General features: G+C 42.9%; 1 protein-coding gene across 1 annotated transcript in view; it reads right to left on the reverse strand.

Annotated features, from left to right (window-relative positions):
* LHCGR (luteinizing hormone/choriogonadotropin receptor) overlaps positions 1–16,894 on the reverse strand; it is a 52,307-nt gene extending 35,413 nt beyond the window's left edge. Inside the window, exon 1 of the mRNA XM_036435265.2 lies at positions 16,697–16,894. Coding sequence (XP_036291158.1) covers positions 16,697–16,860 — 164 coding nt within the window. The 5' untranslated portion in view covers positions 16,861–16,894. The remainder of the gene's footprint in view (positions 1–16,696) is intronic.
* Between the last annotated feature and the right edge of the window lie 5,762 nt (positions 16,895–22,656).

Here is a 22,656-nt window from a genome sequence, read left to right on the forward strand (position 1 = left end):
AAAATCCCTGGTGCAAGATGAAATTTTTGAAGTTGATGTTGATGCCACAGAGCAGGAAAGGCAGAGTTATTGAGTTCGCACCATAAAAGAGCCACCAGCAGGTAGCTTTGTAGTTGTGGCTGGGGCAAGATACAGGCCTGGGGGCCAGAGAATGGGGAGAGAGATTGAGTGAGGTCGGGGCACTGAGCTTTTCACAACAGATGTATTCTCTTAAACCCATTTGGAGAATGTGTTTCTGCGAATCCAAAACTGTTTTTTTTCTTTTCTTCCTCCACTGATTTATATTTTTATTTTAGAGATGTTATGTCTTTATTTTCATTGTATCTTCAATTGGCAGCAGTTCCTTAGCATTCAAGTGTATGTCTCCTGTATTTAAATATGTTTGTTCACGTGGCATATAATTTATTCATGACCATTTGAATGCACTTCCATTAAGGTGCTCTATTCTTTGATGGATGCTTCTATTATTCTTTCCACAGATCCAGAAACTTTTAGCAATGTGATTGTCTCAATTACCCTGCCATATTCTACACCCACGTACATCCCAGAACAATTCTATCTATTAAAGGGCAACTGTACAAGCCTTCATAGCATTGTTGATGTCGGTTGGGTTGGAGGCAGCCTGAGTATCCTCTGCTGAGTGAGGGAATGATAAAATGTGGACAGTATACACCTAACTAATTGGTCAGCAGTGAGGAGCAAGTCTAAAGCATGATTCTAAGATCCATACAATTCATGCACCGGGCCTCTAATATATATACATACTGAGTGGCCAGATTATTATGTGTTCAGAGATCATAATAATCTGGCCACTCAGAGTGTGTGTGTGTGTGTGTGTGTGTGTGTGTATAAATATTGCAAAATTACAATACATACACATCAAACATAAGACATTTAAAAAGAAAACGTATAAACATACATTAGGATGGTTGAAAGGAAGTAGAGGGGATAAGATAAATAACTGAAAACAGTGAGGGACTTTGAATGGACCAATGATAATGTTACTTGAATGAAAAAATATAATCAACTTAATGCTCTGTACTATGAGAAAAATGGAAAAGAGAAAAAGTTTTATTTTGATGTATTGAGTTTCCTTCTCCCCTCCCTCCTTCCTCCTTTTCTTCCTTCCCTTTTTGCAGTTAGGCCTACATGTATTCCAAGACTTTTGTGAACTTCAGGGACTCTTGTGGGAAGGTCTAGTCAATATCATTAGATATAAAGCAGAAACCAAGGAGAACTGGGGACAAAAGGCCAAAGGCAAGGACAGTTCAGCAACTCTGCTGTTCAGGGCCAAAAGAGGCATGAAAGCTATGCATAAAGCAAAGAAAAATAAAGGAAAAACAGCCTTTTCTGTCTCAGACAAGTAGAATTATCCTTCCAAACGGTGGATCTCAGATGGGTGGTAAAGAGCTATGATTAGTGGGCAAATGTGAGTTTGAACTCTGCCTCTTGAAAAGTAAGATGACTGAGGAAGAATATGGCTGTGAAATCATGTAGCTGCTTACATTTATTACATTTTCACAGTCCTTTGTACAGTTTTAAACTTTGATTTCTCAATGAATAATGTAGCATAGGTGACACCTGGAATATGGCCCAAACCCACCTTGCCCAAGCGCCTTTCACACAGATGTTGAAACAAATACTTGGATCGGAAGACAAAGGTGGCCTTAGTTTCATCATTTCTGGAACCTCTATCTACTCAGGAATCCTGCCTGCAAGTTCCTCACCCTTCCAGTTATAAAGTTGAAGTAGAAACAGCCAGCCTCTCTTCCTTAGAATTGGAATAAAGTACTCACCCTAGTTCTGAGATTTTATAATTGGTTATGACTCTGGTGAAGCCCTCTGTTTATCTACACTGGGCCCAACAATATTGGGAGGGTAGGAGTGTGCCTGTAGCGCCTTGGATTATACCTGATTCCCCCATACCATATCGGTGCTGGTTTTTGCCTTGATTCCTTATTCTATAACTTGCCTGGTCTCCCCAGAGTTTATCTAGGAATGGAGCCCCTGCCTTGCCTTCTTTTAAAAAGATCCTGACCCTTGTATCTCTTCCCCTTAGAGGACACTGATGACCAAAAACAGTTCCTAGTTGCTATCTGCTTAGGATGAACCTAATATATTTCACTGCTGCATTCTGTCTTTCAGATTGGGCCCCCCGGCACAGATGGGGACCCTGTGTAGCAGGGTCTACCCAGTGCAGTTGGGTTTCCTATGGTATATGCTATGATGAGCTGCCAAAATCACCCTTTAGGACTAAAATACTTGATCCCCTAGCACACATGTGTCAAACACAAGGCCCGCGGGCCAAATCCGTCCCATCAGGCCTTGCAATGTGGCCCGCACCGCGCTGTCATCACTGCACTCCGCTGCGTTTCCATCACAATGACAGTTTATGACTGTTCAGTAAACCATTCGGCCCGCGATTTAGGCTGGATTTTAGATTTTGGCCCCTTCTCTGATTGAGTTCGACACCCCTACCCTAGCACATGGGAGAGTGAGCAGCTAAAGTTCCCAGTTGAGTTGCTCTCCTGGAATTATCCTCAGCCCCAAATCACCACTTCACCCAAGATCACATCTTCTTACCTGGACAGCCCACATCCAATGACTGGTCAATGCATAGGATAAAGGCCTAACAGTTGGACTACTCAGAAGGGCTATCCCACCTTCAGAACTCCTTCCCATCAAGTCTTTCACCTGGCCTGCTCAGTCCTCTTCATGGCCAACCCCAGTTGCCAAGCACCTAGATCACCATGTGTCAGAGTACAGCACCAAGGCTCTGCTTATAGATAAGCAAATAGCTTTTAGATAAACCCCATCACCTTGAAGAGGATGATTCCCCACTAGTAGATCCTTTTAAATTGTTAATAATGTCTCTTGAATACCCAAGGTTGGGCCTTGAGCCCTCTTCTTTTTCTCTCCTGACTGATAACCTTCAAAGGAGACAATCTGTCCAGCCCACTGGATTGTTAATGAACCCTCAAAATAATGTTAGTTGGAGAGCTTCAGAAGTAAGAGGACTCTGTGTGCCCCTTTAAGGGAACCTAAGATTTGGAAATCCTTGCTTACAAAAACCTATCATTTGGAAGACATTTGCTTTATCAGAGGGTTCCTTTTCTTACAAAAGAATTCCAGGCAATGCACAAAGCCAATAACAACTGTAGGTTCCCCATCTCCCTTTAGTTTTTAAGAGCTTGGAGTATACAGATAGTTCAGGGCAAGACCCACTTCTGAAGCCCATAGTTTGAGCAGGGCAAGAGGGAGACAAGAGCTAGGGAAGAGATGTAGCACCAATCTGGAGCCTTCAAGGCGTGGGTGGGGTCTTTGGTTACTTTGCTAGAGCTTTTACCTTCCTTCTGTTACCAGTGAATCAGGTCTCGGTTCTTGAGTTTGGCAAAGGAAGAATTCAGAGCCAAGAATTCTAATGCCAGAGGAAGTTTAATGAGCAAGCAAGGCAAAAGTACACTAGAAAAGAAAGACTTGAGCCCGCTGCTCAGAGAGTTGCATTGGCCTTTTAGAAAGAAAGTCACAGAGACAGAAGCAGTGAGCTAGCTGGGCTTCGTGGACTCAGGAAACAAGTAACAGAAGCAAAAGGAGGGCCCTTGGAGATAGGTTCAGGGGGTTAGCCCAGGATGAGCTGCCCTGCTCACTGCTCCTGGTTGCAAGTCTCATGGGGACCTTTAGAGCTGAAGAGAAAGAAAGCAAAGACCCAAACCTGAAGACAGTAGACATGGGCATACTCTAGAGAGAGAGAGAGAGAGAGAGAGAGAGAGAGAGAGAGAGAGAGAGAGAGCATATACTGGGTTTTTTGTCTTAAAGGTTTTTATCCATTTTCTTAAGGAGGGAATTTTAGGGGAGGTCTCAAGAGAGGATATCAATAGGCTATTCATCAGCTTTCCAGGTGTATTCCTTAATATGCTGATTCATCAAAATGAGGGTATAGGATTAGGGTCAGGATCTCTACTGGTTGGTCAGTCCTAGGGTAGGGGATCATTGGTTATTGCATCTGGTCTTATCTCTGGTTTGACTAAAACTCTGTTAACAGACCTGAGGCTTTGTTCCAAAGATTATTTGATGCTGATAAGAACCTGATTGTTCTGAAGGCTTAATGCTGAAAGGAGTGGTATCTGAGAGAAGGAGACAGGTACCTAAGGATGCTGGATGAGGCCAGTCTGAATCAGTCATCTGTCTCAGTTTCCCCATTCCACTTGCTAAGGAATTTTCCTAGCTTCTAACTATCGTGCCTCACCTCTACCCAGCATGACAGAAGTGAAATATTTTTATTCACTCCCCTCTAATTGTTTAGAAAAGCCATCTATATTATTGATTTAGGAAAGCTACAAACATCCATCCATCTTTTACAGATGATTAGTTTATTGATGGAGCTACACACCCTGAATTTTAAAACACTACAAAAATCAAAGGGAGGGAAAAAGAGAAATCAGAGATGGTCAAAGCTTTTTTGCTTAATGAATTCATTGAAATAGGAGGGAGGAACATTACCTTATTTAAATTCACAAGAATGTTAATGTTTTTGTATTTGTAATATAAAACCTTGTTCTATATTTAACAGAGGCTTAAAAATTTCTCTATTCTTTTCAAAGCTGCTCAGTAATTACAATAAACTTGCTTTCATCTTGGAATGAAATAAAATTGCTTTTCTCTTTCCAAATGATTTAAATCTTTGTGATTTCAAATGCATTGATCTATTTGGTAACTTCATTACTGAGTTTGTCTTCATTTGTTGGCCTCTTGTCTTTAGCATTTACCTTGAGGGAGCTGAGACTGCAATGTTAACTGAAATAAGAAGTCAGTATAGATGGACATCTAAAATGTTAAGTTTTACTTCAGAAAATTTTGGAGCATGCATTAAAAATACATTCAGGTAGCCCTAGTCAGTTTGGCTCAGTGGATAAAGTATCAGCCTGCAGACCAAAGGGTCTCGGGTTTGATTCCTGTCAAGGACACGTACCTCCATTGCAGGCTTCTTCCTGGCTCAGGCCCTTGCAGGAGGCAACCAATCAATGTGTTTCCTCATGTTGATGTTTCTCTCTGTCTTTCCCTCCCTCTTCCACTCTCTCTAAAAATCAACAGAAGAATATCCATGGGTGAGGTTTAAAAAACAACAAACATGTCCAAGTAATTTTATTGTTTGACTACTTCTTTAAGTATGTATTGAATTTGGCTCAAAGGATCAGAGTGAAAGGTCCACTTGCAGGTGGTTTGGTTCAACCCCGCACTTTGCAGTTGAAACTTATTTTAGGAAAAGTGAAATGACTTCCCTGAAACCACCTGGCAATTCAATGGGAGGTCTGGACTATATTATAGATCATTTCATTCTTGGTCCAATGCTGTGTCCTTCACTAATCAAATCTCATTAGTACTTTTTTTGGGGGGGGGAGTGGGGAGGTTCATACATCCTGCTACATAATCCTCTGGATCTCCTGCGAAAACCTAGACTTCTGATGGAGCCTTCAGCTTCTTGAGGATATGTGCTCATATTTAATTAGCATTAAATATGGGAAGAGATCAACCAAAGAACTTACATGTATATATACATAAACCATGGTCACTGACAATAGGGTGGTGAAGGCCTGAGGTGGAGGGAGGGGGTGGGTTAGAAGAAGTCAATGGGGGGGGGGGAAGGGGGCATATGTAATACTTTCAACAATAAAGATAAAAAAAAAAAAAAGATGCAGCTCAAATTCCTCTTCCTCCATGAAGCTTCAGAGTCTACCAGAATGGGTTTTCTTTCTCTCTTTGGTTCTCATCAGCATTTAATTACTACATAGGTTTTTGTTTGCTTGTTTACTGCACTGATATTTAAAATTTACCAGGAGCCCTGTGTGAACATTTCTTCTGTTCCACCATTGGACACCCAGTCTCTGGTGGATTCTGCCTTCATACATATCTTGCTTCTAGTTCTTTATCCCTTTCCCACAGCCATTCTTCTTGGCCTTTTTCTCCCCTTCACCTTACTCAACTATACTCCCCAAATTGGTTTCTTCTCACCCTGTCCTGTATTTCCCCTGCCCAGCCTAGATTAATCTTCCTTATAACTCCTACTGTGTCACTCTTAAATATCTACGATTGTCTCAGCCTTGCATTCAAGGCTCTCCAAATAAAGGCGCAAACTTAATTTGTCAGTCCTATAACTCATCATTCCTTTCATATACCGGTAACTAACACACTAAACTTTTGCTGTACAGCTCCATAGCCACTAGCCACAGGCGGCCATTAAGCACTTAAACTATGGCCGGTCCAAGCTGAGAGCCACTGTAAGTGTAACATTCACACCAGGTGTTGAAGACTTAGTATGAAAAAGAATGGAAAGTATCTCATTAATAAGTTCATATTGATTACATTTTGAATAATCTTCTGTACATATTGGATTAAATAAAATATTTTATTAAAACTAATTTCACCTTTTAAAAGCTTTTTAAATGTGGCTATTAGAAAATAAAAATGACATCCGTGACACATTATATTTCTACTGGACAATGCCTATCTAGACAAATCAGACTATTGTACTTCATGAACTTGCCTCATTTTCCTGTCTTTATTCATACCTTCTCCACCTTCTGGCACATCTGTACTTCTCTGCTGGTCAAATCCTACTCTTGGTTAAAGGTTTGTCTTGGGTGCTACATACTTTAAGGAATGTGTCTTCCCACCAATTGCATGTGCTTTCTTCTTGAAAGTAGCACAGTGGGATAGTGAAGAGTATAGTCTCTGCAGCCAGGCTGTCTTGGTTCATATCATCACTTCATTCCATATTTATAAATGATGATGATGCTAACTAACCCAGAGACCTTTTGAGATTAAGTAAGAAAGTCTACACTAATAAAAGAGTAAGATGCAAATCGACTATACCTTCATGACACCCACCAGCCAATCAGGAGTGAATATGTAAACTAGCCGAGCAAAGATGCTGGGTTAATTTGCATATGCAGGAGCCATGCTGCCAGGGGCGGGGCGGGATGCTTGCGTTTCACCATGGCGATGACGCAGGCATTCTGCACCGGCCCCGCTGCTCTGGGCCCCTGGGCAGCATGGCAAGGCGGAAAGGTGGCTAGAGCCTGAGAGGCAGCCAGGGGAATGAGGACCCATTCTTGCACGAATCTTCATGCAACAGGCCTCTAGTGTCTATATAATACAGCTACAGCATCAAGCACAAAATGAGGCTCAATAAGTACTTTTAATTCATAGCTGCTTACTGTGAAAAACTCAAGCTTCCCTGCTTCTGCCTAATGATAACTCTACTTCCTTGTTGGGGGTGGGGTAGATGGGTTCAGAACTTTGGGATGCACTCTTCTACTTAAGGTCATCCTTAAGCTTATAAAACTGTGACTTGTTCCAAACACTTGACTATCTGCTGATAAAACAGGGTAACTGAGAGGAAGGATAACCACATCCAATTTCTTTAGGATTCAGGTATCTCTTATAGGCCTCCCCTAATAGCTTTTAAATAAACGATAAAGAACAACTCTCCATTAAATATTTCAACTCTAGGGAGCCACTCTGCAGAGTTCACATTTGCTCACTGACTTAAAAGGTTCAGTGGGAACTCTGCCATTGAAAGTGCGGTTTGAGTGACTGTCCTCTAAGATGGCCATTCCAGAGCGCTGGACAAGCTGCTAGGTGCCTGTGAATTATAATGGGAACCACGATGTTCAAGAAGCTTCCCAGATAATGGATTTTCCAAGTCATTTGTGCTACACCTAAATTAAAAATATAAAGCCTCGGAGGAAAATGGTATAATCTAGGCTCTCACTCAAAACCCATTTCAAGGTTTCTCAAGACACAAAGCAAAATGATCTAATCTTTACCCCCTAAACTAGAATTCTCCTAGCAATAATATAACATGACAAGAATAACTCTGGTAAATAAAACTACATGTTGAATTCTTCCAGGGGGAATGTCTGCATCATCTGAAATGATTTCTCAAAAATATTTTTTAGAAGCAGAGAGTATTATGTTGTCAGGGCAGTGACACTGCAGATATGCTTCAGGAAGCTCTTTCATTACAAGCTTCTGTTTCCAGACACCTACACCTTCTTCATTTTATTTTCCTTTAATTTTTAATGAGCCTGTAAAAGGTGGTTGCACTGATATACCACATATTTTAATTAGTCTGAGGATGGGTTTGAAGTGCCCGAAATTACTGGCATGTGTGCTTTCTGGTTGCCTGGCTCAAAAATGCCCCTTCTCTGGAGGCATGTCATTGCTGATTGCATTCTGGTAGAAGCTCCTCCCTGACTGTACTCTGGTGCTTCTGCCTTGGGGCTGGGCAGGGGGAGACAATCAGATTCTCTCTCTTGGGAATTTAAAACTGTAACAGACAGACAGAAGGAGTCTTTGCAGCTGATTCATTGTGAAGGTGGAAAGGAGTTCCCTGACCTCTTACTGCTAAAATGACAGATTCTCCCTGGATCTTGCCAGCACAGCACCCTTCTACCTTCTTATTCTTCTAATAAATTCACCTCTTATGATTAAGTTTGTCAGAGGTGATTTCTGGTGCTTGCAAATGAGAAAAGCTTTATTTGGAGCCCTGCCCAGGGTTTCCAGTGGAAGTGGCCCACTGTGTCTTTGATGCTCCATAACACAGACAGGGCATGTGCTGGTGGTCAGTGAGAGAGCAGAAGACTTTGAAGTGTGGAAGGGAGAAGGAAAGAGAGAAACATCAATGATGAGAGAGAATCATTGATTGACTGCTTCCTGTGTGCCCCCTGCTGGGGATCGAGCTCGCCCATCAGGCATGTGCCCTTGACCGGAATCGAACCCGGAACCCTTCAGTCTGCAGTCTGATGCTCTATCCACTGAGGAAACCCGGCCAGGGCAAGAGTGATTTTTCTTTCCCAGTGGCTTTTCTAAGCTGGTGTCAAAGGCCAGGACTAATCTTATGGGATAATGGCGCTAACCCAGCTGCCCATATAGAGAGTGAGGCTTACAAAGCTACACCTCAGATGATACCTCCACAAGCTTCTTTGTTACTGTGGCTAGAAGGAAAGGCTCCTCTGAACTCCTATCAGATTTTGTTTATAGTGGTTTTTATTACCTTCTATTGTTCTGGGAGTGATCTAAAAACCGTAGTCCTCTCTTTCCTACAGTCTGAAGACTGTCATTGGATCCTACACATTAACCTGTCCATTTCAGCATGTAGTTCCTGAGTGGTCAGCAAGTCTGACCTTAGGGCTTTCTCTGTTTCTAGCCTGTGGCTTAGGGATGGGGAATAGGGAAATGAAGGATGAAGAATGGGTTCTAGAGCATATATAGGAGTGAGCATATATAGGAGCATATAGGATGCAAACAGCCTATGATGAGGTGTTAGGTGGCATGTTTGAGAGGCAGCTCACCCTGGGCTGAAAAGAACAGCATATCAGACTGCAGGCAATAATGAGCTGCACCATTCAGGGACTCTAACTTACTCACATTCAAGGTTGAGGAGGCCTAGTGGGTCATTTTCTCTAATGATCAGCACCAGGAACAAAACTAGTCCATCAGGCTTGCCCCTTGGAAGATCGAGGTTTACTGTTCATCCTCCTATATGGGCTAGGAGCATGAAGAGTAAATGCAGTCTTCTCTGCATCATCAGATTGCTACAATAATACTTTGTAGTTGAGGGAAACCTTTACTTCCCAGTACTTTTGACTCGGCTTTCCCGTTTATCTTCCGCATAGTCACACCCACTCAGGGGCAGGAGTCATCACACCCCTTTTACGGACAGCATAGAGGCTTTATCAGTAGCCCGAATCCACAGTGCAAGTTAGGGAAAAGAGACCTGGTGCTAGAGCTCAGGTCTGCTTGGCCTTTGTCCTGCCGATCAATTCAGATCACGTGGTAGTGTCATGCTGGACACTACCCTATCATACCAGAGCATCCCCATCCCTGTGAGGCTCAGGTATGTTGTCTGCTGTCGTTCATGAGTTAGAATTAGGGACCCAAGAGTCACCTCATTTCCTCAGAGTCAAGGATGATTCTGAATTTGGCTCAGGTGGCATGACAGAGCTCTGGCTCAGGGCCACACAGAGCAGCTGTGCATGGTTTGCTGGCCTGGAGGGGGTTTCATCTCCCAGTGAGGCTGACGCTGGGAGTAAATGAGGACCATGTAGAGAAGCTGCTAGAAGCTGCCCATCAAGTTAGAGAGCCCACCTGCTTGGTGGGAAGAATTATTTTAATTCTTTTCTTAAAAAAAATAGCTGGTGGGAGACTTGCTAAAATTTGCCTTGAATGTGATTTTTCACACACCCAGGGGAGCTGCCAGAACAGAACACATATACTCCCTGGTGTCAGCCCTCTGGAGTCTGGGTGTGAGCAGCAAGGCCTGCCCCACTGCAGGGGTTCAGCTGGTTTAGCTTCCCAGGTGTGAGATCAGGTACATGTGGCCAAGACACCGTCTGGTACAGCTACTCTGGAAGATTATATTTTGGAAAGAAAGGTTTCAGGTCTCATTTTAAAACATGAAAGGAAGCCAAATTGAGGGGCTTGGAAAGAAGATAGAGGTGGGTAAAAGAAGCTTGAATTAATCTGACACTGCTTTTGAAATAAAAAAAAAAAGAATAAGGCAAGAAAAACCCACAGAATTATTGCTCTCCAAGGGGGGAAGCTGGGTCCAATGCCAAAAAGGTCTGTATGTGAACCTTTTGGCTCTACACTTCCACTGAGATTTTGGGAACTCTATTGCATGCTTTCTGGTATCTCACTAGGGGCCAACATTCACTTTCCCCAAAAGGATGATTTTTAAACTAATAAAATCTGGTTCTTGCAAAGCTTCCCCCAAGGATCCTGTTTATAGGCACAGGCATGTTTAAGAATTGCCTTGAAGGTGTAGCTGGGGGAGCTGAGCCAGAACTGAGGTCCAGGATCAACCGCTGTTTTTTGTAGGATAGGGAGGTAGGACAAGAGCTTCCTGAATTCTGAGATTTTTTTTTTTTTTTTTGTCTGGCTAGCGTTAGGGAAGGCAGGGATAATACAAACTGTCTTACTTGCAAGAGTCAGGTAAGTTTCTCATTGTTCTGTGGGCTCCTACCTGGTATCCTTGTCAGAAAACCCATCAGTCTCAATTCAGGCTGCCTTGGTAATGGTTTTGTTTTGTTTTAATGGATCCTGGGCTGGGGATTAATTTTTTTTCTTCTAATGAGTGAGTTAAAACAAATAGGCAATAAAAATTAAATCTGGACGGGGTATATTAATATAGGGAAGCTTCCAATCTTGCTTCTCAGAGGCTGATATGTCTACAAAGGCCCATTCAAAGGACAGACTAGGGCTCTGCAAAATCTCTCATAACAGAGAGAACTCCCTCCAATACCCATAGCACCCTTACCTCCTCATTGTCTCGGATGGAGAATTTTTAAATGGCATTTAGATATGGTACATTCTAAATAACATGTATTTCCTTTTGGCATTGGTTCATTGTTCTTATTCAACTATCTGCTCAGTGTAATCATTATATATATATCTCAGTAAACACTTGAATCATACTACCTGAGAAATTATGAGAATCTTGAGTTGAGTAAGACCTCTTCAATTGATTCTCACTTCAACAATTCAGAACCAAGGGAGGCAGGTTTTATCCCCAGGGGCCATTTGGCAAATGTCTAGAGTCATTTTTGGTTGTCACATTTGGGAGGGCAGTGCTACCGGCACCTTCTGGGTAGAGGCCAGTGATGCTACTAAGCATCCCACAGTGTACAGAACAGCCCCCACAACAAGTGATTATCTGACTCCAAATGTCAGTTGTGCTGAGGTTGAGAAACCTGCTGTAGCAGAAGATACACACATTGAATAATTGGTTACGCTGTGGTGAGATACATGCAAAAATATACGTAAGTATAAGATATTGAAGCAAGTACATGTGTTTGTGTTTGGAAGGGTAGGGGTAGGAGGGGACATTGGGGAAAGCCTCATGGGAAAAGACTCCAAATCACGATTTTTACTTAATGTCTTTTAATTAACTGTCCAAGAATGACTTTTGAAAGTTTATTAGTCAGGAACTACATATTGGATTTTTTTTTTCTTTTTGCACAACCCTCTGGGTAATTTAACCAAATGTTTTTGATGACTTCATATCTTCTCTAAAAAATAAAATTTCCCCAAAGAGCTGGGGAGAGACATACTAAGAGAAAAATCCATTTAGTAACCTTAGTTCATGCTTCTCTATTCTACTATAACCTATTATGTTTATAGTTCTTCCACCTGGGCAGTTCTCCCCTTTTCTCCTTCAAGATTCATCCTCATGACCCTTGGCTCATGAAACCTTTGGAGATTTCAGTTCACTGTTACCAGTCTATTCTCTAATTTCCTTAAGAGCCTCTTACCTCTTTCCCCATGTATATCAGTCTCTTGGGTGTATTTATACATAGACTATGGGTTACTAAAGAACAGGGTCCTCCTGCAGATCCCTCTACCACATTGGACCCTGATTTCCAAGAGGAAGAAGGAAAAAGAGATTCAGGGAAGATGTCAGGATACTAACATTTTGCTGGGACACTGGACTCCTGTATACAGCACATTTTATCTTTCCAATTCTCTGGATCATGTCTTATAATAAAGCCTAAAAGTTTAATCGCTGCTCAGTTGGAACAACATGCAAAAAATAAATTGCCATAATTATTATTAGCATTTTCTTACAGATTTTTTTCAGAAGCTATCAAGCAGATCAACCTTTTTGTTGTCATAGAGGCAGAGATCTTTATATAATCATAGGCAAGATGAGATTTTTTTCTCTCTCCCTTTTATTTGTCTGGAACTAATAAGGAAAGAAAAAATTTAAATCTATTTTTTCTATTATATTTTTTATTCCTCAATTAAAACTAGTAAAAACGTGGGAGGCTATTTTTTTTTTTTGTGTGTGTGTATCACATTTTAGATTTGAAATACCCAAGTTTTAATAAAATATGGAAGGGATGGACAGGATTGAACAATGCCATTTTCAAGATATGTCAGCATGGGCTTGTCAATGATAAGCAATTACAATCCACAGACCACCCCACCCCCATTTAAACCAAATAGTGAACTTCATTTGGAGGTCTTACAAGTCAGGATAGCCAAGGCCTGAAATGATTAAAGCGTGAACTAGCACTTGCTGAGGGGCTGCTGAATTCTCAGGTGCTCTAGGTACTCCCCTTCTCCAATCCCCGAACCCAGAGTGCTCCTCTTCTCTCTGCAAGTCCTGTGGATAACAGTGCAAGCCCACCTCCCTCTTCTTCCGGAAGCCTTACCTCATAATGTCAGTTCTCTTCTTTTTACAAACTCCTGATAAATTGTCATTCATAGCATTTGTCTATTTTATAATTACTGTTTACCATTTTATTTATTCATCATTAAGAAAAGAGGATTTTAGCATGAATTCAAACACCTTTCCTGCCCTTTGTCTCCATATATCTTTACTCAACTGACTTCTTGCCCTGGGACTCAGAAGTCTGTCTGTTCTTTCTAAGATTAACCTATGATCTGAGACGAATACTTTCCTCCCACTCGCACTGAGATCCCACTCCATCAAATATTACTCTCCCTACTCCTTGCATTGTCAGTGTCTGTCCTTCTCCATGGACAGACATGGATTCCTCCACCTATTTCTCTTCAAAAGAAAAAACAAAACATTTTTCTCAATCCTGTTTATTTTTCATATGCTTCAGAGTTTGGGGTTTTAATTTGATCACAGCTGCCTTTTACAATCGATAGGTATTATGGATGTGTGTGTGTGGGGGGGTGGTGGAGGTGTGGAGATGGAAAGTATATGGCACAAGGAAGTTTACAACATGCGTCTTGCTTTCCAGAAGGTTATATCCTCTGTAGAGAGCAATATCTTGCACCAGAATCACATGGGGAGTTTGCTAAAGCACAGAATGCTGGACCATACCCTCAGTAGATTGGGGCTGGGGCCTGAGAGTATGCATGTCTAACATTTCCCAGGTGATGCTCATGCTGCTAGTCTGGGACCAAGACAGGGTGGGGAACCTTCTTTTTTTTTCTTTTTTTTTTTTTTTTTTTTTTTTTTTTTGCCAAGGGCCATTTAAATATTTATAACATAATTTGCTTAATATAATTCACTTAATATAAATTTATGTTGTTATGAAAAAAGCTTCTAGATTTATAGAATTGTGAGTTGTACCTGCAGTTGACTTGCCAGACCAAATGACTTCAAGGGCCTTTTGTGGCCTGAGTTTGGATGTTTCCCACCATGACCTAAGGGGTCTAAATGTCTAGGAGAAGATGCTCCTGGAGTGATGCCAAAATAGAGGAAGCCCAGGGTTTTCCAGAATCCCACAGAAATGGCAAAGGACTTCAGAGCCTGGACAACTAGTTCCTTTTTGGGAGTGAGACTAGGCAGCTTTAGCATGCTAGCAGACTTATCTTGTCTCTCACTCAACCCCAAATCTAGTCAGCACTTAAAATCTTTTAGAAGGGTTCTCAGCTTCTTTAAACCGTGCTTTGGGGCAACAAGAGGATTTTTGTTTTATTTTGGTCTTTCCCCTTCTGTCTTCTCCAGGGAAGGGGTACACTTCTGAGGCCTCCAAGGGTGTGGCGGCAGGAATTGCGAGATTTCAGTGAAAAGCTGAATCTGAAAGGAGCTGGGACTTGGTCCACCCATTCCTGCCTCCCATCAGGGATTCTCCACTCAGTGCCAATTTTGGAGAAGCTGGAGAAAAAGTTATATATATATATATATATATATATATATATATATATATATATATATGTATATGTATAATCTGTAGGATGAGGAGTACCAGGCTAGTGAGAGAGGCTGTGAGTGGCATAGTCATTCATAAGAGCAGGATGAGAGGCTTGTCAGAGAAGGACAAGGCCTGGGACTTTGAAGGCAGGTTCCATAGATTTGTAGATTGATTGAAACAAATTCTATCAGCATGCTCCTCCCTTTCAGGGGATTGAACTGACAAGATAATTAATGAGAACTAATTATTATAAACCCCTCAACCAACCTTTAAACTGTATCTGTCAACCACAAATATCCCCTGAAGGCCACTCACTCTTCTGGGGAAGAAGTCTGGCCCCTCAGGAGGGAGGGGATTCCCCTCAGTGAAATGGGCTTCTGACAGACTGCTGGAGCCCAGGGAATTGGGGAGGGGAGGGGTCTCTTTTCTCGCCCAGCATGAAATTCTATCACCTCCAGTTATTAGAACATGACCAAGACCTCCACTTTGGTGCCATTTGGATACTTTTATAGTATCCCTTTTATCTTGTAACAAGTTTATTAAAATGTAATTCATATACCACAAATTCACCTATTTATAGTGTACAATGCAATAATTTTTAGCATATTCATAGAGTTGTCCAACCATCACCACAATCTAATTTTAGATAGTTTTTGTCAACCCCCCCAAAGCCACACTCATTAACAGTCACCTGGCCCTTACTCCAATCTGGCAGTTTCTGTGTATCTGGATATTTCCTTTTTTTTTTTAAAAATACATTTTTATTGCTTTTAGAGAGGAAGGGAGAGGGAGAGAGAGAAACATCAACGATGAGGGAGAAATCATTGATTGGCTGTCTCCTGCACATCATTTGGAGGTCTAGCCTGCAACCCCAGCATGTGCCCTGACCCGCAATCAAACCATCACCTTCTGATTCATTGGTCATTGATCAACCACTGAGCCATGCCAGCAGAGCTCTGACATTTCAAATAAATAGAATCATATTATGTGGGTACCTTTTTCTAAATTGAAGAAAGGAGACCTGATACACTACCAGGTATCCTCAAACTTTTTAAAGTGGGGGCCAGATCACGGTCCCTCAGAGAGCTGGAGGGCCGGACTATATGAACTATTAATACTAATTCCTACTGTAACACCTCGGCTGCGCTCACTGCCCAAAAAACCTGGCGGGCCGGATCAGACTCCTCTGCGGGCCGCATGTGGCCCGCGGGCCGTAGTTTGAAGACCCCTATTAAGTGACTAGACACTCTGACACACTAGCACTAACCCCCCTTCTCTTCCTCACCCTGTTATTTCAGCACACACCTTCCTCCACCTGCTTGCTGATGTATACAATTCCCTTAACCAGCCCTGTGGGTGTGGAGGCCTTGGTGGCAGGCTTAGGGGGGACACAGGGCCTCTGACTGATGAGGCCTTGATTGAAATGCATTTGTCTGGCGCAGGGGTGGAACAGGGCTCCCATGCTCACTAAGGTGTAGGAGGGCCCTGGCTGGGGGAGGCGGCTCCCAGCTGTCCGGGTTGTGACCAGCTCACCCTTGGCCATTGGGCCTGAACACGTTATTCCTAGACGACCAAAGGAAGCCAGAGTCAAAGTAAGTTCTACCCAGCCGGCTGCCTCAAGGCTCACAGACCACGCAAGATTCCTCCGGGCAGACAGCTGCTGTTGGAGGAGCATCACACCCTGCCCCTTTCATGAAACTACACCTTCCCCTTTGGCTTCTGGGCAGTTCCACGCCCCCTGCTGCTGCCCCAACCAGGAGAAAGAGGGGACGGGGTCCCCAGGAGCTGGAGGTACACAGCAGGTGGGGCCCAAATCCAAGATGCAGTACAGAGTGGTAAGGACAGACCCCAATCTTTGGCTTCTCATCATCCTAAAAGGTAGTGGGTTTGACAGGGCGGAAGGATTTCCTCCAAAGTTCCAGGTAAAGGCGGGCAAAGAGTAGGGAGGCGAGACGGTGGGGAACAAAGGAGGGTCGCAGGCCGGGGGAGGGTCGCAGGTCTGGGGCGCCTCGCGTACTCACAGTCGGGTGAGGCCGGCCCGCGGGCCAGGGCAGCGCAGGGCGCCGTCGGGCGGGCAGCTGCAGGGCTCCGGGCAGTGCGCCCGGCTCAGCGGCAGAGGCAGCGCCAGAGGCAGCAGCAGCAGCAGCGCCAGCAGCGGCCACAGCGCGGGGGACGGCTGCCCCATGGCAGGAGAGCCCGAGCGCAGGCTTTGGCGACTGGGCGGGCGCCCTTGATAGCCCTGGAGTGGCCCGCGCCCCTCTCCCCGCCCCTCGGCCTGTCCTCCCACCTCCTCGGCTCCGCCCGCCCTTAACCCCGCTCCAGCTGAAATTAGGTTGTTCTTCCATGTGGGACAGTGTTCAGCACCCCATCGCTTCCTTACTGCTGCTTTTCCTGGGTTGTTCAGTCCGCTGCCTCTGCAAATAGCCGTAGTTCTAAGGGTAGCTGTGGTGGGAAGGGTGCATGCTTGGATAAGGGGTGCATGCTTGGATAAATTCAGAGTGCCTGTCCTGGCTCCACTGGAACCAGGAGTGTGAAGTTGAGCTCAGTTGAAGGAAAACTTTAATTCACTTTCCCTGACTCCTTTTATTTTATCTGGGAAGGCACAGCCCCGTACTGGGGTACAAACAGTACCCCATCCCAGGGGTGAAAGTGCCCAGCTGAGAAGCTTCTTCTCTCCTTCATTCTCAGCCCTAAATCCTCCCTCCTCCTTCCCCACCATCTCCCTCCACTCTAACCTAGTCTCTGTCCTCCCAGCTTCCCCAGTGCTGCTCAGTACCATCTTAGTAGTAACTGCTGCTTTCCTCCTTATATAACAGAGGGTTGTACTAATCTCCGCTATAGGTTGTGAGGTGCCAGGGATTCTTTCTGGCTTCCACTTGGTAAAGATTTGTTGAGTGGATGAAACTGCTCTAATGATATACAGCCACTACTCCACTGGGAGGCCCAGGATAGGCTGGATCTGTGACAGGTGCTTTTCTTCACATCATGTCCAAGCTTCACAGTAAACTAGCAAGTGTTACAATTAGGAAAACGATGTCCTGAGAGGTTACGTGATTTTCCCGAAGTCACACAGCTTATAAGCAGCAGAAACCTGTTTGAACTCATATATATTACCCATGCAAAAAAATTACTATATGATCTACATACCAAGAACTTGGAAAGGAGATAAAATGTATGGTAAACCTGGGGACCCATAATTTCCCCTATTTAATCCTATCATTAAAACACTTTTCTACTTCTTCCCAAGGACTCTGGAAATCCTAGAAGTCTTTCTGGAAGAGGTGGACTTTGAGAGCTGGGAAGGTAACCAAGACTGTACAGACAGGCGAAGCTTTTGATGCTGACTGACATAGAAACTGACCAATCAGAACCAAATTGAACCAGCAGGGGTGGGCAGTTTGGGACAATCAGGCAGACAGAGACAGTTAATGGGTGATCAGGCAGGTAGACAGGAGCAGTTAGTTAGGGGTGATCAGGCAGGCAGGCAAGTGAGTAGTTAGGAGCCAGTGGTCCCAGATTGTGAGAGGGATGTCCAGCTGGCAGTTTAAACTGGCAGTCGGAAATCTCCCAAAGGGTCCCTGATTGGAGAGGGTACAGGCTGGACTGAGGGACCCTCCCGCCCCCCTCCATGCATGAATTTTGGGCCACTAGTATAAAAAGAATGGCTGTTCCCACCTATCCCTGAAGAGCCATCTGATTCTGTGCTTGGGTATCCTTGGGTGCTTAAACTCCCATAAGAGAAGAACAGAGCGGTCAGAACATCTTGATTTTCCTTTCTGTTTCATCATCAACCATGTGACTTGGTCTTTGATTTCCTCATCTGTAGGAGGAGAGGTTGGAATTCACAATCCTTAAGGCTCTTCTAGCTCTAACAGTGCAAGGCCTTCTTGGGCAGCTCCTATTGTCTTGGTGGTGGAAGGAGGTGAATTGTGCATGTTCACTTCTTATTGCTTGTGTTGGATTGGAAATTAAATCCTTTATAAAAAGGAGAAATTCAGTTGAAGGAAAACTTTAATTCTAATAAGCTTTCATTAAAAATTTTATATCTCTGATTAATTTCTGTTGTATCTTGCTTATCACATTGGTTCCTGTAGTATATCTATCATAACAAAAGCACACTGATGGTTTGTTAAAATCACAAAAGTTTCTTACAGTGGAATTTACCTATCCTAAGTAAAATGTAACCTATTTAGAGTGAATATTTTTAAATACGAAGAACCCCTATGTCATATAATTATACTTATAGTTACTTTTGTCACAGAACCTCAAAAGAGCATGACCCACAAGGATTGCTAATTATATTTTACTGATAAACTAAAGTTCTTGGAATTCACAAGAAGTTTATTCTACCTTAAAGAGATAAAGAATATCTGATGTGTCCTAGCTGGTTTGGCTCAGTGGATATAGGGTGTTAGCCTGCAGACCAAAGGATCCCAGTTCAGTCTGGTCAAGGGCATGTTGTACTTTGGTTGCAGGCTCCTCCCCAGGCCTGGGGCCTGGTCGGGGCTCATGAAGAGGCAATCAACCATTGTATTTCTCTCACATGGATGTTTCTCTATCTTTTCCCTCTCTCTACCACTCTCCCTAAAAATCAATGGAAAAAATATCATTGGGTGAGGATTAAAAACAGAAAAAGAATATCTGACATTACAACTCAGAAATCTTAATAATTTTTTTTTGGTAATTTTAGAACAGGGATTCTTATATTGTATTTTAAGATGCAGAAATATCATTTGGAAGCTTTAAAAACAAAGATTCCTGGGACCCTTCCTCCAAAGAGAATTCAGTTGATATGAAGTGGGGCCCGGGGGTCTGTTCTAACGAGCACTCATGCAATTTTGATGCATGGGGTTCCCAGAACACAATTTGTGAAACATTAAAATGGAAATCCTAGAATTAAATTTGCCTTGAGAAGACAAAGTTCAAGAATCTTTACTATGGATTCTGAATGAAGTTAAAAAATTTTGACCCATTGTTAAAGAAATTTGGTATGTGTTAGCACATGCATACAAATAATATATCTGTAAAATTGTTCAACTGATTACAATACTGAGGTTTTGTTTTACTTTTTTTTTTGAAGTAGCAATCAGTTTACTCATTAAAATTTTTTTTTGGTGGGAGAATGAACAATTTCACAAAATCATAGATCATATTTTTTCTTATGCCTCACTAGATCAAAAATCATTAGCACTTGATGTCACACTAAGATGCTGGAGTTGGAGGAAATCGGCAAAGTAATGAAAAAAACCTCAAGCAGGTTAGGTAAGATTTTCTGATTCTTGAACACATATCATATTAGTATAATACCCTAACTGATATTTTTTCCTTCTTAAAAGCATTGGTTTTATCTTTCCCTTAGAAGGAAAGTAGGGCAGAGGAAAAAAAAATGTCTAAGGAAAGAAAAATACAGTTAGCCTGTCAGTTGTTCACTTTACCACGGGGAGCAAAATAAAGCAAACAAAAAAGATGACCCCTGAAAGTTCCACTGTGAAATTTCATGCAACCTCCCTGTGGCTTGCTTGGAAATTTCACCTTCTGTTTTACTGTCTATATGGTGTGAAATCAGAGATGTGATCAGCTGTGCTCTCTCCAACTCTGCCCTGGGATTCCCGAGAGCCTTTGCAGGAACTAGCTCGAAGCTGAAGGTTGATGGGCACCAGCCATAGGGATGGGTCTGGTAATAGAGGCTTAAGGATAGTCTAGGGCCATGGCTGGCAAACTGCGGCTCACGAGCCACATGCAGCTCTTTGGTCCCTTGAGTCTGGCTCTTCCACAAAATACTATGGCTTGAACGAGTCTATTTTGAAGAAGTGGTGTTAGAAGAAGTTTAAGTTTAAAAAATTTGGCTCTCAAAAGAAATTTCAATCATTGTACTGTTGATATTTGGCTCTGTTGACTAATGAGTTTGCAGCCCACGGGTCTAGGGCATGAGAGTTCTTCTCCAGGACTGCTGGAAAGAGCTAGAGAAGGGGTCTTGCCATTTTGGTCCTGTTGTTGGAAGGATATAAATGAATTGGGGCTGTTGTTCTCCTTCTCTCATGGAAAAGCTTACCTGTTCTGGCAGTGATTAAAACTACAGAGAGAAAAACAGAGATGAGAGACAGATGTGGGCAAACGGAGCCTGAGGCCAGCACCTTCCTTGGATTTCCCAAGTAATGAGCCAATGCACCTTTTCCCCTAATTGGAGTTGAGTCTCTCTCACTTACAACTAAACTTCCTAATCTCTCCTACCAGCCTTGCTGTGACCTTTATTTGACTTGCCTACACCCTCCTTCCCTTCTCAGCTAGGAAAGAAATAGGGCTTTTCCATTCTTATCTCTGTCATAGGACTCACTTTCCCCCCTTGATTGGTAGCATTTATCACTGTGCTCCTGGGAATAAACTGGCCCAGTAAATGAATGAACAAATGAATGAATGTGAATGAGTGAAAAAAGAGGCAGTGTCATAGAAACACATTATTCTTCTTTTTAGGGAATCTGCATTTTGCTAAATAACTCTCCAAGCATTCTATTTTATGTATATATTTTATTGATTTTTTTTTTTTTACAGAGAAGAAGGGAGAGCGAAAGAGAGTTAGAAACATCAGTGAGAGAGAAATATCAACCAGCTGCCTCCTGCACATACCCTACCGGGGATGTGCCCACAACCAAGGTACATGCCTTGACCGGAATCAAATCCAGGACCCATGAGTCTGCAGGCCAATGCTCTATCCACTGGTTTAAAAATCAAAATTTCAAGCTAAAATATTAAGTAGAGCCAACATAAGGAAAGAGAAAACTTTCTCACAGGATGAAATAAATAAAAAAGGAAACAGGATTTGAGTTTTAAAAAACTGATGTAAAATTAAAGTGTGTACATAGGATACTGTTGTCTCCCATGGTAATTGGCAGTATTTAGGGAATAGGTGTCAAAGTTCAAGAAATTTGGGTCAAATTAAGCAAAGTTCTTTACTAGACACTTTCTCAGAATTTGTAATATGCATTGTACATCTCCAAGAGGGACATAGGACATGCAGGGGATGGTGTTGCTTTGGGACATATGCTGGGAATACTAATTTGGGAATATAGATTGAGAAAACAGACTTTTGTGGCAAAGAACCCCTTCACTAACCTGGAAGCCAGAGTTGACCTTGGCATGAAGATAGCCTACCAATATGTGGACTTGCTGGTGATTGGGAAGGTTGTTGGATAACTCTTCTCCCTCTAGCCTTTGATATGGACAGTCCAGGTAGAGAACTCCAATGTTATCTGTATATCCTTTTAGGGTGAGCATTGCCCTCACCAGTCTCCTTTTAAAAATGAAAATACAGCACACTGATTTGATTATATCTTCATTGGATTTATTTGTTTTCAGAATAATTTTTCTGAGTCCTGGGATGGTGTGAAGACCCAGGGTACGTGGAGTTTAGGAGGTGGATGAACCTCAATTGAGGGGAGGGAGGACAGGAAGTTTCCTCCTCAGAACAGACATAATAACTTGCCCACAGATGCATTCAGAACACAGAGAGTAGAGTCTGGAGAGTGAACAAAACCTCTGTTTTCCTCCAGGCTGCCTTGTATGGAGGTGGCCTGCTCTCTCACCCTCCTGCTCTCATCCTGTCCCTGGATCAGGCATGGTTGGGGCTCTCAGTCCCCTTGATAGACCCTCTTGCTCGCATGTGGATCCATTAGAGATGCTCAGAGCACCGCATCAGCCTGATGGTGCTGATAATACTTGTCACGTTGAATTACGCTTTCTGGATATCATGTCACATGTAGACAAACAGAAAGGCCAGTCATCACCTTAGGGCCCGCAAGGCCTTTCTTAAAGGAGGAATCCTCTTCAAGGAATAGGAGTCATGACTGAATTGTGCAATATGGGACCCGACAGACTGAGAGAATGGTGCTCCCATTTTCAGAAGGCAGTGGGAGCTGATTCATGATTCTGAGGGAGCCTGGGTGACACTGGAAGGTGAGGAGTGCTGCTGTGAGTGTGTGGAGTT

This window comes from Pipistrellus kuhlii, unplaced genomic scaffold (assembly GCF_014108245.1).
Source record: "Pipistrellus kuhlii isolate mPipKuh1 unplaced genomic scaffold, mPipKuh1.p scaffold_m20_p_13, whole genome shotgun sequence".
Lineage (NCBI taxonomy): Eukaryota > Metazoa > Chordata > Mammalia > Chiroptera > Vespertilionidae > Pipistrellus > Pipistrellus kuhlii.